The 17,298-nt window shown below is 42.2% G+C and overlaps 1 protein-coding gene across 2 annotated transcripts in view; it reads right to left on the bottom strand.

Annotated features, from left to right (window-relative positions):
- Positions 1-2,722: 2,722 nt before the first annotated feature.
- Positions 2,723-17,298, bottom strand: part of LOC134356685 (ubiquitin-like modifier-activating enzyme 1) — a 470,199-nt gene continuing 455,623 nt past the window's right edge. Inside the window, exon 25 of one of the 2 annotated variants that reach the window (XM_063067717.1) lies at positions 2,723-3,755. In XM_063067717.1, coding sequence (XP_062923787.1) covers positions 3,614-3,755 — 142 coding nt within the window. In that variant the 3' untranslated portion in view covers positions 2,723-3,613. The remainder of the gene's footprint in view (positions 3,756-17,298) is intronic. The other variant, XM_063067718.1, reaches the window with a different exon arrangement.

The raw sequence follows: 17,298 nt of genomic DNA, 5'->3' as shown, positions 1-17,298 counted from the left end.
GATGCTGAGATGAAAGTATAACACAGCCCAGATATGCTTATGGGGGTTAATTTAAAAGCAGGTTGCGGAAGAGTGTGGGAGACAGAATCTTTGACCACAGCCTGTATCTTTGTGTCATGTTTCAATTATCTTTCAAATGGTTGTGCGTGAAAGCAGTGATTTAAACCATTAGTTGAATCATACAGTATCAGAGCACAGAACCAGGCCCTTTGGCCCATCTAGTCCATGCCAAACTATTACTCTGCCCACTCCCATTGACCTGCACCTGGACCATAGCCACCATCCATGTACTTATCTAAACTTCTCTTAAAAATTGCAGTTGAACCACTTCCACTGGCAGCTCATTCCATGCTCATCACCCTCTGAGTGAAGAAGCTCCCCCTTTCATCTTTCACTTTTAACCCATGACCTCTAGTTGTAGTCCCACCAAACCTCAGCGGAAAAAGCTTGCTTGCATTTACCCTATCTGTACTTCTCACAATTTTCTATCTAATCTCTCCTCATTCTTTTACACTTTAAGGAATAAAGTCCTAACTTAATTATACCTTTCCACAGAATTCAGGTCCTCAGGTCCCAGCAATATCCTTGTAAAATTTCTCTGCACTCTTTCAACCTCATTGACATCCTTGCTGTAGGTAGGTGACCAGCCCTGCACACAAAACTCCAAAATAAATAAATGTACTTCACTGGATTGGAGTAAAAATATATTTTAAAATGTCTGCCATTTAGGGGAAGGTATTTGGAATACTTGCCCTTATTAGCTGGGGCATTGAAAGTAAGATCAGGGGATTATATCACAGTGCTATCACAGCAGCAGTACTGAAAACTGGCTGCTACACTTTATGAATTATTGCACAGGGGAGAGTGCAGTGGAGAGTCTGCAGGATATCACTTGGGATAGAGTGTTATAGTTATGAGAAGAGAACGAATAGGTTGGCTTAGTTTTCTTTGGAGTGGAAGAGCCCTGAGACTGATCTTCTGAGATGTATAGATAAGGTAAATACCGGGAAATATTTTCCATAGCAGGGGTTTCTAAAACTAGAGAGCATGAGATGAGGGGATTTAAGAAGTTACTTTCTCATCCAGAGAACATTGCAATAAGAAAATCCGTAGATGCTGGAAATCCAAGCAACACACATAGAACAGTACAGGAGGTTTGGCCTACAATGTTGTGCCAACCCTTTAACCTACTCTAAGGTCAATCTAACCCTTTCCTCCAACATAGGCCTCCATTTTTCTATCATCTATGTGCCTATTTAAGAGTTCTGAAATGTCCCTAAATGTATCTGCTTTTACTACCCTCCCTGGCAGGGCATTCCAGGCACCCACCACACTGTGTGTGAAGAACTTACCTCAGAAATACTCCTATATTTTCCTCCAATCACCTTAAAGTTATGCCACCTGTATTAGCCATTTCTGCCCTGGGAAAAATGCACTGGCTGACCACTTGATTTATGCCTCTTACAGTCTTATACACCACTATCAAATCTCCTCCCATTCTCCTTTGTTCCAAAGAGAAACCCCTAGCTCGCTCAACTTTTCCTCATAAGACTTGATCTCTAATCCAGGCAGCATCCTGGTAAATCTTCTTGGTACCCTCTCTAAAACTTCCACACCCTTCCTATTCTGAGGTGTCCATGGCCGAGGTCTAGAGGTCAGAGGCCAGAAGATGGCCTGTCCTAGTTTTGAAGGCCTGAAGTTGACAGGTCCGGAGGTTGGAGTGCCCTGTCATGGTAGGGGAGGGAGGGGTGTGGAATGTGGGGAGGGATTTGTTTAGCTGTTGTTTCTGTCTTGTTGTATGATGGCTGTGTGTTGTTCTGCTGAACATTGTGGGCTTGCCATGTTGGAGCTGGAATGTGGGCCATCCCATAGCACATCCTCAGATTGTGTTAGTTTGATGCAAAAGACACCTTGCACAGTAAATTTTGATGCACATAATCAATAAATGAATTTGAATCTGAATGGAGAGTGCTATCATAAATTCATCTCTTTGAATTGTTATTAAGGGAGCTACAAGGCATTGAACTGCAAGGCCCTACAGAGAACAGTAAAAACCGCCAGGGTCTTACCCCACTATTTACAACATTTACAGGAATGTTGGATACGAAGGGCCTGAAGTTGAGATCCCTACCATCCATCCCACAATCCCTTTGACCCACTACCCTCAGGAAGGAGGTACAGGAGCATCAGGACTAGGACTGCCAGACTGGGTAACAGTTTCTTCCCTCAGGCTGTGAGACTAATGACTATCCTGCCACCAACTGATGTTGTCACTTGGACAGCGAGCTGTTTACTGCTCATCTCTGCTGCACACTTCACATGCATTTTGAATTACATTTTATTTATATGTGTCTTGTATAATATTTTGGTTTATGTACTGTGTGTGATACATGTTGTGTTGGTGCACCGTGGTCCAGAGAAATGCTATTTCATTTGGTTGTACAGTAAATATGCACAGTGAGGCAACAATAACCTTGAACTTGACTGTTCAAAGCCTTTAAAACTTGTTCAAAAGCATTTGATGGCAGCCACACATTCAAGGACATGTTGTGTTAGTGTCAGAATGTGTTGCAACACTTGGAGGCTGCCCCTGGCACATCCTCACACTGTGTTGGTTGTTAATGAAAATGACATGTATGAGGAGTATTTGATGGCTCTGTGCCTGTACTCACTGGATTTTAGAAGAATGAGAGGCATCAAAGGTCAAATTTCAAAGTAAATTTATTAATAAAGTACATAGAAGCTCGAGATTCATTTTCTTCATCTAATTGAAACCTATTAAATATTGAAAGGCCTAGATAAAGTGGACATGGAGAGGATGTTTCCTATAGTGGGGGAGTCTAGGACCAGAGGGCACAGCCTCAGAATAGAGGGACGTCTATTTAGAACAGAGATGAGGAGGAATTTCTTTAACCAGAGGGTAGTGAATCTGTGGAATTCATTGCCACAGATGGCTGTAGAGGCCAACTCATTGGATGTATTTAAAGTAGAGGTTGACAGGTTCTTGATTAGTAAGTGTGTCAAAGGTTATGGGGAGAAGGCAGGAGAATGGGGTTGAGAGGGATAAGAAATCAGCCATGATGGAATGACAGAGCAGACCTGATGGGCCAAATAGCCTAAATTCTGCTCCTATGTCTCACAGCCTTATGCTCTTATGATATACATGTGACTAATAAATCTAATTATTATAAAACTTGAATCTTGAGTGCTGTTAAAAAATGCAGAGGCTCAATAAACATTCAGATAACACCAGTACAATGAGTAATGGTGGCTTGGCAGAATGGGAGGGATTGCATTATGGGAAATGATATTGCGTGATCCTACTATCCCCATGACATGATGGGAGGGGATTGCATTATAGGAAATCATACTGTCTTACTATCTCCATGGCATGATGGGAAGTGATTGCATTATGGAAAGTGTACTGTGGTCTTACTATCCCATTGGCATGATGGGAGAGGATTGCATTATAGGAAAGCGTACTGAGCGTTATTACTATCCCCATTGGCATGATGGGAGAGGATTGTATTATAGGAAAGCGTATTGAGCATTCTTACTATCCCCATGGCATGATGGGAAGGGATATCATTGTGGGAAAATATACTGAGTGGTTTCACTGGATCCAATAGTAAACAGGGGGGACTTCAAGATCATCTTCTTCACCATTCTCGTGACTGTAGTCTACTCCAAACATTAGGACCTTCACATGATTTTCAATCACCTTTCCCTGTAGTTTTGCCACAATTTCCGACATCCTGTAAAAAAGCAATACATTATTTCTTTGTGCTGTCAACCTACAAGGAATATACAAGGTAAGTCTTTTTGCATTGATGGTTTATGAGCTGCAATTTTGGGGCAGTTTTCTTGACAAACCAATATTCTTCAGAACAAGCAACACATACAAAATACTGGAGGAACTCAGCAGGCCAGGCATCTGTGGAAAAGAGTAAACAGTTGATGTTTTGGGCTGAGTCCCTCTGCAGGACTCATAGATTGACATACAGTTGAAGTTAGAGGTTTACATACACCTTAGCCAAATACATTTAAACTCAGTTTTTTACAATTCCTGACATTTAATCCTAGAAAACATTTCCCTGTCTTAGGTCACACACATCAAAGTTGCTGGTGAACGCAGCAGGCCAGGCAGCATCTGTAGGAAGAGGTGCAGTCGACGTTTCAGGCCGAGACCCTTCGTCAGGACTAACTGAAGGAAGAGTGAGTAAGGGATTTGAAAGTTGGAGGGGGAGGGGGAGATCCAAAATGATAGGAGAAGACAGGAGGGGGAGGGATAGAGCCAAGAGCTGGACAGGTTACTTTTCGCGCCAAAGTACGTTCATCTCTAGGAGACAGAATGTATCTCCTTCCTGAGTGGTATGACAGCTGTGTGGTCCCATGGTGTTTATACTTGTGTACTATTGTTTGTTCAGATGAACATGGTACCTTCAGGCGTTTGGAAATTGCTCCCAAGGATGAACCAGACTTGACATCATTTTCTGACCTCAATCTGATAGAAAATTTGTGGGCAGAACTGAAAAAAGCATGTGCGAGCAAGGAGGCCTGCAAACCTGACTCAGTTACACCAGTTCTGTCTGGAGGAATGGAACAAAATTCCAGCAACTTACTATGAGAAGCTTGTGGAAGGCTACCCAAAACGTTTGACCCAAGTTAAACAATTTAAAGGCAATGCTACCAAATACTAACAAAGTGTATGTAAACTTCTGACCCACTGGGAAAGTGATGAAAGAAATAAAAGCTGAAATAAATCATTCTCTTTACTATTATTCTGACATTTCACATTCTTAAAATAAAGTAGTGATCCTAACTGACCTAAGACAGGGAATGTTTTCTAGGATTAAATGTCAGGAATTGTGAAAAACTGAGTTAAGGTGGCTAAGGTGTATGTAAACTTCTGACTTCAACTGTATGTACACCTAGCTTGTTGCTTAGATGACACAAAGTATCCTGTTCTGATTTGGACTTCCTTTTGAAAGCATATCTTGGTCTAGGAGGAAGTGTAGAGACAATTCTCTAGGAAACTATTCAAAATTAAAGGTCCTTGTAAATTTGGGTCATACCTCTGGGAGCTTCGAAGTTAAGGATAACCTCATTGAGATACTCAGACTGCTTTGTTGAAAAACCCAACATAAAATGGGGGACTGCCTTGTCAAACACTTTGCTCCACCCAACACAACAGATAGGATTTTCTGATGGCCACCCATTTTAATTCCACTTTCCAATTCCATTCCAATATGCTGGTCCTCGGCTGCTTCTTCTGCCACATTGAGGCTGCTCTCAGGTTAGAGGAGCAACACCTCATATTTCGTTTGGTAGCCTCCAACTTGATGGCAGGAACATTGAATTCTCTAACTTCCGGTAATTTTTCCCCTTTCCTCTTCGCTCTTTTTCCATTTCCTATTCTGGTCCCCCTCTTACCCCTTTTCTTCTCCTTACCTACCCTCACCTCTCACCCCTCCTCCTTCTCTTACTCCCATTGTTCACTCTTCTCTCCTATCAGATTTGTTCTTCTTCAGTCCTTTATCTTTTCTAACTTTCACTTCCCAGTTTTCCACTTCATCTTCCCTCCCCCACCCACCTACCTTCCATCACACATGGTTTCTCTTATCACCTGCCAGCTTTCTCTCTTCTTCTTTCCCCCACCTTCTTATTCAAATTTCTTCCCCTTCCCTTTCCAGACTTGATGGAAGGTCTCGGCTCGAAACGCTGACTGTTTATTCATTTCCATAGATGCTGCCTGACCTGTTGAGTTCCTCCAGCATTTTGCATGTGTTGCTCTGAATTTCCAGCATCTGCAGAATCTCCTATGTTTGAGATACTTACTATGGTGAAGACTGCCAGAGTAAAAGGGAACAGCTTTCTATTTAATAGGCGATCTGAAATCTCACTTAGTATGTGTACTGGGCATCCTAATAATTAGAACATACACTCAGTGGCTACATTATTGGCACAGAAGTGTACCAAGTAAATTAGCCACAGAAGTGGAACCCAGTGTGGTTTTCTGCTGCTGTAGCCCATCCACTTCAAGGTTCAACATGTTGTGCATTCAGGGATGCTCTTCTGCACACCACTGTTGTAATGAGTGATTATTTGAGTTACTGTCCCTTTCATAAGACCTTAAGACATAAGAGCAGAATTAGGCCATTTGGTCCATCAAGTCTGCTCTACCATTCAATCATGGCTGATCCTCTTTTCCCCTGCTCACCCCACTCCCCAGTCTTCTCCCTATAACCTTCAAAAACCTATCAATCTCCACCTTAAATACATCCAATGATTTGGCCTCCATAGCTGCTTGTGGTCCTGTGGTAACAAATTCCACAAATTTACTACCCTCTGGTGAAGAAATTTCTCCACATCTCTGTTTTAAGTGGACACCCCTCTATCCCGAGGCTGTGGCCTCTGGTCCTAGACTCCCCCACCATGGGAAACATCCTTTTCACATCTTCTCTAGGCTTTCAACAATTGAAAGCGTTCCTGTCAGCTTGAACCAGTCTGGCCATTCTCCTCTGACCTCTTTCACCCACAGAATTGATAATTGATTTTTTTTTTTGTTTTTTTGCACCATTCTCTGTAAACCCTAGAGACTGTTGTGTGTGAAAATTCCAGAAGATCAGCAGTTTCTGACCTACTCAAACCACCCTGTCTGGTACCAACAGTTATTCAGAGTCAAAGTCACTTAGATCATATCTCTTCCTCATTATGACATTTGGTCTGAACAACAACTAAATCTCTTGAGCATGTCTGCATGCCTTTATGTATAGATTTGTTGTCACACAATTGGCTGATTAGATATTGTGCATTAATAAGTAGATGCATGGGTGTACATAATAAAGTGGTCACTGAGGGTAGATTCGACTTTTCTTTTCCACCTATCTCCTCCGAGCTCTCACATCATCCCCTCCTACTCCACCCACCTGGTTTCATCTATCACCTTCCAGCTAGTCCTACTTCCCCCGCCCCGTTTCCTATTCTGGCTTATTCCTCCTTCCTTTCAAGACCTGATGAAGAGTCTCGGCCTGAAACATTGACTGTTTATTCATTTCCATAGATGTCTCCTGACTTGCTGAGTTCCTCCAGCATTTTGTGTGTGCTGCTAAAGATTTCTGTTGGGGTTGGGGAATGACCCTGCAGAGGAAAACTATGGCAGTCAGGTCTCTGGAACTGAGTATGGCTCTGTGGCTCAGAAGGGAAGTTGGGGGTGGGGGGTAGAAAAGTCATGCTGTAGTGATAGGAGATTCATTGGTTAGAAGAACAGAAAGGAAGTTCTGTGGATGAGAATGAAATTCCCGGTGGTATGTTGCCTCCCGGATGCCAGGGTCAGGGACATCGTGGATTAAGTCCACAGCATTCTTAAAGTATGAGGGTGTGCAGCCACATTGGTTTACATCGGTACCAATAACATGGGAAGCAAGGGTGATGAGGTCCTGTAAAGTGAATTCAGGGAGTTCGGTGCTAAGTTAAATGAAAGGACCTCCACGGTTGTGATCTCAGGATTGTTACCAATGCCATGTGCGAGTGAGGACAGAAATAGGGAGATAATACAGTTTAACTCATGGCTAAGATGATGCAACTTGAATGGGAGAAGCATAAGTCACATGTATCAGTATCACAATGGAATAAAGGGAATTACAGAGGTGTGAGAGAGGAGCTTGCCCAGGTGGATTGAAGGAGGATACTAGCAGGGATGATGGCAGAGCAGAGTATTTTCTGGGAATAGTTCACAAGGTGCAGGACACATATGTCCCACAGAGGAAGTTGTTCTCAAATAGCAGAGGTAGGCAATTGTGGCTGACAAGGGGAGTTAAGGACTGCATAAAAGCCAAGGAAAGGGTACATAATGAAGGAAAGGGTATATAAGGTAGAAAAGTGAATGGGAAATTGGATGATTGGGAAGTTAGATGATTGGGAAGCTTTTAAAATCCAACAAAAGGCAACTAAAAAAGCTACAAGAAGGGGAAAGATGAAATATGAGGGCAAACTGGCCAATAATATAAAGCAAGATACTAGAAGTTTTTTCAGTTATATAAAGAGTAAAAGGGAGGTGAGAGTTGACATTGGACCACTGGAAAATGATGCTGGTGAGGTAGTAATGGGGGACAAAGAAATGGCAGATGAACTTAGTGGACGACACAAACAGTGTGCCAGAGGTCCATGAGTGTCAGGGAGCAGGAGTGACTGCCATTGCCATTACAAAGGAAAAAATGCTCGGCAAACTAAAAAGTCTTAAGGTGGATAAATCACCTGGACCAGATGGACTACATCCCAGAGTCCCGAGAGAAGTTGCTGAAGAGATAACGGCTGCATTGGTCATGATTTTTCAAGAATCACTTGATTCTGGCATGGTCCCAGAGGACTGGAAGATTGCAAATATCACTCTACTCTTTAAGAAGGGAGGAAGGCAAAAGAAAGAAAATTATAGGCCAGTTAGTCTAACCTCAGTGGTTGGGAAAGTGTTGGAGTCTGTTATTAAGGATGTGGTTCCAGGGTACTTGAAGACTAATGATAAAATAAGTCAAAGTTAGCATGGTTTCTGCAAAGGGAAATCTTGCCTGACAAATCTGTTAGAGTTTTTTGAGGAAGTAATAAGCAGAGTGGATAAAGGAGAAGCAGAGGATGTCATTTACTTGGATTTTCAGAAGGCATTTGATAAGGTGCCACACGTGAGGCTGCTTAACAAGATCCTATTGTGTTACACAAAAGATACTGACATGGATAGAGGTATGACTGACAGGCAGGAGGCAGCAAGTGGAAATAAAGGGGGTGTTTTCTGGTTGTCTGTCAGTGACTAGTGGTGTTCCTCAGGGATCAGTATTGGGACCACTACTTTTCACATTGTTTGTCAATGATTTAGATAATGGAATTGATGGCTTTGTGGCGAAGTTTGCAGATGATACGAAGATAGGCGGAGGGGTAGGTAGTGCTGAGGAAGTAAAGCAATTGCAGCAGGACTTAGACAAATTGGAAGATTGGGCAAAAATGTGGCAGATGGAATACAGTGTTGGAAAATATACAATAATGCATTTGGTAAAAGGAACAATAATGCAGATTATTATCTAAATGGGGAGAAGGTTCAAACATCAGAGATGCAGAGGGACTTAGGAGTCCTTGTACAAGATTCACAGAAGGTTAATTTAGACCATAAGACACAGGAGCAGAATTAGGCCATCTGGCCCATCGAGTCTGCTCTGCCATTCAATCATGGCTGATCCTTTTTCTTCTTCCTCCTCCTCAACCCCAGTTCCCGGCCTTCTCCCCATAATCTTTGATGCCACGTCCAATCAAGAATCTATCAATCTCTGCCTTAAATACACCCAGTGATCTGGCCTCCACAGCTGCATGTGGCAACAAATTCCACAAATTCACCACCCTTTGGCGAACAAATGGTTGAGTTTGTGGTAAAGAAGGCAAATGCAATTAGCATTTATTTCAAGGGGAACAGAATATAATAGCAAGGGGATAATGGCGAGGCTTTAAGATACTAGTCAGGCTGCTTTTGGAATACTGTCAACAGTTTTGGGCCCCGTATCACAAAAAGGATGTGTTGTCACTGGGGAGACTCCAGAGGTTCACGAGGATGTTTCTGGGAATGAAGGGGTTAACATATGAGGAATGTTTGGCAGTTTTGGGTCTGTACTCACTTGAATTTAGAAGAATGCGGAGGGATCTCACTGAAACCTACTGAATGTTGAAAGGACTAGATAAGGTGGATGTGGAGAAGATGTTTTCAATGGTGGGGCACAGCCTCAAAATTGAGGGGCAACCTTTTAGGACAGAAGTAAATGGGGAATTTTTTTCTGCCAGAGAGTAGTGAATCTGAGGAGTGCTCTGCTGCAGACTGCGGTGGAGGCCAGGTCCTGCATATATTTAAGGCAGAAGTTGATAGTTTCCTGTTCGGTCAGGGCATCAAAGGATATGACGAGAATGCAGTTGTATGGGGTTGACTGGGGTCTGGGATCAGCCATGATGGAATGGCGGAGCAGTCCTGATAGGCTGAATGGTCTAATTTTATTTCTATGCCTTATGGTCTTATGGTCCATGATGTAGGAGGGAGGGCTTCAGATTTTTGGATCATTGGGCTCTTTTCTAGGGAACATGGAAGCTGTAGAGGTGGAATGGTTTTCACCTGAACTGGAGGGGACCATTAATTTGGATTCTGTTGTGTTATATTTCTGCTTTTGTACTTCCTTGTATGGCACAATGCAAAGCTTCTGACTATCTTGGTGCATGTGACAATAATAAGCCAATTACTAATTGGTTTTAGCTCTCTTTGGAAGACACTTAAATTGAAAGTGATTGCGTAATAATTGAGGGGCAAGAGAGTGGGAGGTCCTGGAGTCTCCTAGCCTCCCGGACAGCCAAATCTGCACCTGGTGTGTCGAGCTGCAGCTCCTAAGGGATCGCGTTAGGGAACTGGAGTTGCAGCTCGATGACCTTCGTCTGGTCAGGGAGAGCGAGGAGGTGATAGAAAGGAGTTATAGGCAGGTGGTCACACCAGGGCCACGGGAGACAGACAAGTGGGTAACAGTTAGGAGAGGGAAGGGGAAGAGTCAGGTACCAGAGAGTACACCTGTGGCTGACCCCCTGAACAATAAGTACTCCCGTTTGAGTACTGCTGGGGGGGGGTGGGCAGCAACCTGGGGGAAGCAACAGTGGCCGTGCCTCTGGCACAGAGTCCAGCCCTGTGGCTCAGAAGGGTAGGGAACGGAAGAGAAAGGGGACTCTATAGTTAGGTGGTCAGACAGGTGATTCTGTGGACACAGGAAAGAAAGTCGGATGGTAGTTTGCCTCCCAGGTTCCAGGGTCTGGGATGTTTCAGATCGCGTCCACGATATCCTGCAGTGGGAGAGAGAACAGCCAGAGGTCGTGGTACATATAGGTACCAATGACATAGGCAGGAAAAAGGAAGAGGTCCTGAAAACAGACTACAGGGAGTTAGGAAGGAAGTTGAGAAGCAGGACCGCAAAGGTAGCAATCTTGGGATTACTGCCTGTGCCACGTAACAGTGAGCATAGGAATAGAATGAGGTGGAGGATAAATGTGTGGCTGAGGGATTGGAGCAGGGGGCAGGGATTCAGATTTCTGGATCATTGGGATCTCTTTTGGGGCAGGTGTGATCTGTACAAAAAGGAAGGGTTGCACTTGAATCCCAGGGGGAGCAATATCCTGGCGGGGAGGTTTGCTAAGGCTACTGGGGAGAGCTTAAACTAGAATTGTTGGTGGGTGGGAACCGAACTGAAGAGTCTGGGGAAGAGGCAGCTGGCTCACAAATAGAGAAAGTTTGGAGACAGTGTGTGAGGGAGGATAGGCGGGTGATAGAGAAGGGACACGCTCAGACCGACAGTTTGAGATGTGTCTATTTTAATGCAAAGAGTATTGTGAACAAAGCGGATGAGCTTAGAGCATAGATCAGTACTTGGATCTATGATGTGGTGGCCATCACAGAGACCTGGATGGCACAGGGACATGAATGGTTACTTCAAGTGCCAGGTTTTAGATGTTTCAGAAAGGACAGGGAGGGAGGCAAAAGAGGTGGGGGCGTGACACTGTTGATCAGAGATAGTGTCATGGATGGATTGTCTATGGAGTCTCTGTGGGTGGAGGTTGGGAACAGGAAGGGGTCAATAACTCTACCGGGTGTTTTTTTAAAGGCTGCCCAATAGTAACAGGGATATCGAGGAGCAGATAGGGAAACAGATCCTGGAAAGATGCAACAATAACAATAGTTGTTGTGGTGGGAGATTTTAATTTCCTAAATATCGATTGGCATCTCTCTAGAGCAAGAGGTTTAGATGGGGTGGAGTTTGTCAGGTGTGTTCAGGAAGGTTTCTTGACACAATATGTAGGTAAGCCTACAAGAGGAGAGGCTGTACTTGATTTGGTATTGGGAAATGAACCTGGTCAGGTGTCAGATCTCTCAGTGGGAGGGCATTTTGGAGATATTGATCATAATTCTATTTCCTTTACAATAGCATTGGAGAGAGATAGGAACAGAAAAGTTAGAAAAGCATTTAATTGGAGGAGTAAGGGGAGTTATGAGGCTATTATGATGCTTAAACTGGGAACAGATGTTCTCAGGGAAAGGTACGGAAGAAATGTGGCAAATGTTCAAGGGTTATTTGTGTGGAGTTCTGCATAGATACGTTCCGATACAGGGAAGTTATGGTAGGGTACAGGAACCATGGTGTACAGAAGCTGTAGTAAATCTAGTCAAGAGGAAGAGAAAAGCTTACTAGAGGTTCAGAGAGCTAGGTTCTGGAAGATTATAAGGCTAACAGGGAGAAGCTTAAGGAGGAAATTAGGAGAGCCAGAAGTGATCATGAGAAGGCCTTGGCGGGCAGGATCAAAGAAAACCCCAAGGCATTCTACAAGTATGTGAAGAGCAAGAGGATAAACCATGAAAGAATAGGACTTCGGATCGCGCTTTTCAAACTTGGAAGACTAAGGGTATTTTACGGTTTTTGGATTTATTTTTAGATGGTTCCCTTATGTCTTTTGAACAATTATCTAATAAATATAACTTATCAAGAATACATTTTTTTAGATATTTACAAGTTAGAAATTTCCTAAGTTTCTTCCTTTCTTCCTATACTTTCTTCCTTTCCAATGCTTCCTCCTATATATATTTTAGATTCGATAATTAACCTTAATCCATGTCAGAAAGGTGCATCGGCTATGATTTATAATATTATTACGAAACTTAGGAAAGCTCCATTTGATAAGATTAGGGTAGATTGGGAACAGGAATTGGGGCTTACCATTTCTGTGGATGATTGGGGGCAGATTTTACAATTAGTTAATACTTCCTCTATTTGTGCTAAACATTCCCTAATTCAATTTAAAGTGGTTCATAGAGCACATATGTCCAAAGATAAGTTAGCGCGTTTTTACACGCATATTAATCCTTTCTGTGATAGATGTTCGGGGCAGATAGCCTCTTTAACTCATATGTTTTGGTCTTGCCCTACTTTGGAAACTTTTTGGAGAGATATTTTCAATATTATTTCTAAGGTATTAAATATAGATATCTCTCCTCACCCTATTACTGCTATCTTTGGACTACCTAAAATTTCTAGTAATCTTTCCCCTTCAGCCCGTAGAATGATTGCATTTCTTACTTTGATGGCGAAAAGATGTATTTTACAACATTGGAAAGAGCTTAATGCTCCAACTACCTTTTTTTGGTTTTCTCAGACGATTTTATGTTTGAATCTGGAGAAAATTAGAAGTAACCTTTATGATTCTTCATTTAAATTTGAACAGATTTGGGGACCTTTTATTCGATATTTTCATTTAATGTAATATTTACCCTTCTTGTTCTTTTCTCACTGTTTTAATGGAGGTCGGGATTGAGGATGTGATTTTAAGTTCAACTCTGTTTGGTTTCAAGTTAGCCCATTGCTTTGCTTTGCTTTTAGTTAGTTGCACGGTGGGTTTTTTTTTGGGGTTTTTTTTTCTTTTTTTTCCATTGATATATATAAAATCTAGTATACTATTATGTTATCTTGGTTTCTTATGCTTAAATTACATTGTTTGTAGTATTTTCTTTTTGGTATTGTTATCTTTTGGAATTTTATTATACTTTAACATTGTATTAATGTTTATATGGCTTACCTTTTTTGTATACTTACTCAATAAAAAGATTTAAAAAGAAAGAAAGAAAGAATAGGACTTATTAAGTGTGACAGTGGAAAAGTGTGTATGGAACCTAAGGAAATAGAGGTACTTAATGAATACTTTACTTCAGTATTCACTATGGAAAAGGATCTTGGTGATTACAGTGATGACTTGCAGTAGACTGAAAAGCTTGAGCATGTAGATATTAAGAAAGAGGATGTGCTGGAGCTTTTGGAAAGCATCAAGTTGGATAAGTCGCTGGGACCGGATGAGATGTACCCCAGGCTACTGTGGGAGGCGAGGGAGGAGATTGCTGAGCCTCTGGTGATGATCTTTGCATCATCAATGGGGATGGGAGAGGTTCCAGAGGATTGGAGGGTTGCGGATGTTGTTCCCTTATTCAAGAAAGGGAGTAGAGATAGCCCAGGAAATTATAGACCAGTGAGTCTTACTTCAGTGGTTGTTAAGTTGATGGAGAAGATCTTGAGAGGCAGGATATATGAGCATTTGGAGAGGTATAATATGATTAGGAATAGCTTTGTCAAGGGCCTTACGAACCTGATTGAATTTTTTGAGGATGCGACTAAACACATTGATGAAGAAAGAGCAGTATTGTATATATGGATTTCAGCAAGACATTTGATAAGGTACCCCATGCAAGGCTTATTGAGAAAGTAAGGAGGGATGGGATCCAAGGGGACCTTCCTTTGTGGATCCAGAACTGGCTTGCCCACAGAAGGCAAAGAGTGGTTGTAGACAGGTCATATTCTGCATGAAGGTCGGTGACCAGTGATGTGCCTCAGGGATCTGTTCTGGGACCCTTACTCTTCGTGATTTTTATAAATGACCTGAATGAGGAAGTGGAGGGATGGGTTAGTAAGTTTGCTGATGACACAAAGGTTGGGGTTGTTGTGGATAGTGTGGAGGGCTGTCAGAGTTTACAGCGGGACATTGATAGGATGCAAAAGTGGGCTGAGAAGTGGCAGATGGAGTGTGAAGTGGTTCATTTTGGTAGGTCCAATATGATGGCAGAATATAGTATTAATGGTAAGACTCTTGGCAGTGTGGAGGATCAGTTGGGGTCCGAGTCCATAGGACACTCAAAGCAGCTGACTCTGTGGTTAGGAAGGCATATGGTGTATTGGCCTTCATCAATCGTGCAATTGAATTTAGGAGCCGAGAGGTAATGTTGCAGCTATATAGGACCCTGGTCAGATCCCACTTGGAGTACTGTGTTCAGTTCTGGTCGCCTCACTATAGAAAGGATGTGGAAACCATAGAAAAGATGCAGAGGAGATTTACAAGGATGTTGCCTGGATTGGGGAGCACGCCTTATGAAAACAGGTTGAGCAACAGAGGATGAGAGGTGACCTGACAGAGGTGTATAAGATGATGAGAGGCATTGATTGTGTGGATGGTCAGAGGCTTTTTCCCCAGGGCTGAAATGGTTGCCACAAGAGGACACAGGTTTAAGGTTCTGGGGAGTAGGTACAGAGGAGATGTCAGGGGTAGGTTTTTTACGCAGAGAGTGGTGAGTGCATGGAATGGGCTGCCGGCAACGGTGGTGGAGGTGGATACAATAGGGTCTTTTAAGAGACTTTTGGATAGATACATGGAGCTTAGAGAAATAGAGGGCTATGTGTAACCCTAGTAATTTCTAAGGTAGGGACATGTTCAGCACAACTTTGTGGGCCGAAGGGCCTGTATTGTGCTGTAGGTTTTCTATGTTTCTAAAATGGAGGATTGTGAATCACTAACTTGTTCATCATAGCTTCTGAGTTTCATTTCTGTTGGAGCCAATGGGGATAAAAATAAGGAAAGCGAGGAGATAGACTACTGATTTGTGATCACCCTTTGCAAGAATCTATGCAATTTAAATTCTATTCTTATCGATTTGCTTCAGAATTGAATAAACCTTAACTCATAATACCAACATCCAGAGAGAGCTGCAGCATTTGAATGAGATATTACTAACGGCCCTCAAACTCATGGAACCCTGTTAGTGGACTCTGTGTGCAGACCATAAAAATTATCTTGCTGTTCTTTTCTGGAAAATGTCTTACTGAGTACACACATACTGCAAGAGGGCACTGCTATGGTCTGGTCTATGTGATAATATCAAGAGATCCTGTGCTTTATTTTTAAAGCTGTAGGAAATGTCCTGAAGTTGTATCAGAGAGGAAATAGCCACAGGACGGATGTTTACTTCATCCGTCAACCTGCAGCTAAGACTTTACATCCTTCAGCTGCTGGCTCAGAGGATAACCTCCAGCCTTTGAAACTACACATACAAACAGAAATGCAAGGTACCTCCAACAGTTACAACAAACAGTAAAAGTCACAGACGGTGAAAATGGGAGATTCCTTAACATACCAGCTGAGGTTATTGGGCCTCACTCATTCCTTGGCTTATGGAAGTCTTTACATTATAAAAATTGGAAGGGAGCAGACACAAAAGAATTGAGAGTGCTACATGTTCACAGGAAGGGGAAGAGAGTCAGAAACTCTTCGATCCAATCTCTTTTTTTCTCGTCACAAAAGACTAAATCTTACCATGTTTAGTTAAGTTCATGAAAATGCACGTTTAAATGGTTACCAGGTTGGTAGAAAAGTAATGTATATATCTTCTACTAATAAATTTATTAACTACACTATTATATAACTGCACATTAACATGCTTAGATCTACTTGAACTGCAGTTAACAAGGATTGACTAAGTGAACTTCAGGTAAACCACATAGAAATGAACTGGCTCAATCCTTGCTTGAGTTAATCTAACTATTATTACACCCATATTAAGGTACTTGGAGTCATTAATTCCACCATTAAGAATGTTTACTTTTTCTGGAACGTTTCTCTTCTTAAAAAAAGACTTCAGGGCAAAGATCTGAGTTTAACTGGCAATCTCTTCACTTTAATCAGAGACTAGTTAACAATGAATAATCTTGTGAACTTCTGTTGCAAGGGAACCATCAGAAAAAAAAGTATCCCTTAACTTTACTTTGTATTGCCCAGTTACAGCTCCTATCACAAAGAAGCTGGTCCTTTATTAAAACAATTCCAAGCAGTTTAGATGCACAAGCCTATGATCAACACGTCAGTAATCACAGAGCCCTTTAGATATCTTTCCAGATTTATTTTCCCCTTTCTTTAAACATGAATCAGATGAATCTTATGCTTCCACCAACCACTTACTGAGCTGAGAATGAATACTGTTGTTCTCTATCAAAGACTTTTCATATCGGTGTGTTGAAACCTCTAAAATAAATTATTATTTTGGGTAAAAAGAATTTGCATTTATATAACATCTTTTATTACCTCACAATATGTGAATACAATTTACAGCCAATCATCACCATCATTAAGTGCTGTGTCATGTGATTGGTTGATCATGGTTTTATCTATGACAATGATTGTTCTTGGCAAGTTTTTCTACAGAAGTGGTTTGTCCTTGCCTTCTTCAGGGCAGTGTCTTTACAAGACGAGTGACCCCAGCCATGATCAATACTCTTTAGAGATTGTGGACTGGTATCATTGATTGCTGAACCAGGACTTGTGATATACACCAGCTGCTCATACGACCATCTGCCACCTGCTCCCACGGCTTCACGTGACCCTGATCGGGGGTGGGGGGGGGGAGCTAAGCAGGTGCTACACCTTGCTCAATGT

Source organism: Mobula hypostoma, chromosome 15 (genome assembly GCF_963921235.1).
Source record: "Mobula hypostoma chromosome 15, sMobHyp1.1, whole genome shotgun sequence".
Lineage (NCBI taxonomy): Eukaryota > Metazoa > Chordata > Chondrichthyes > Myliobatiformes > Myliobatidae > Mobula > Mobula hypostoma.
Note: the sequence above shows the minus strand (reverse complement) of the source record. Positions and strands in the feature narration are given on the sequence as shown.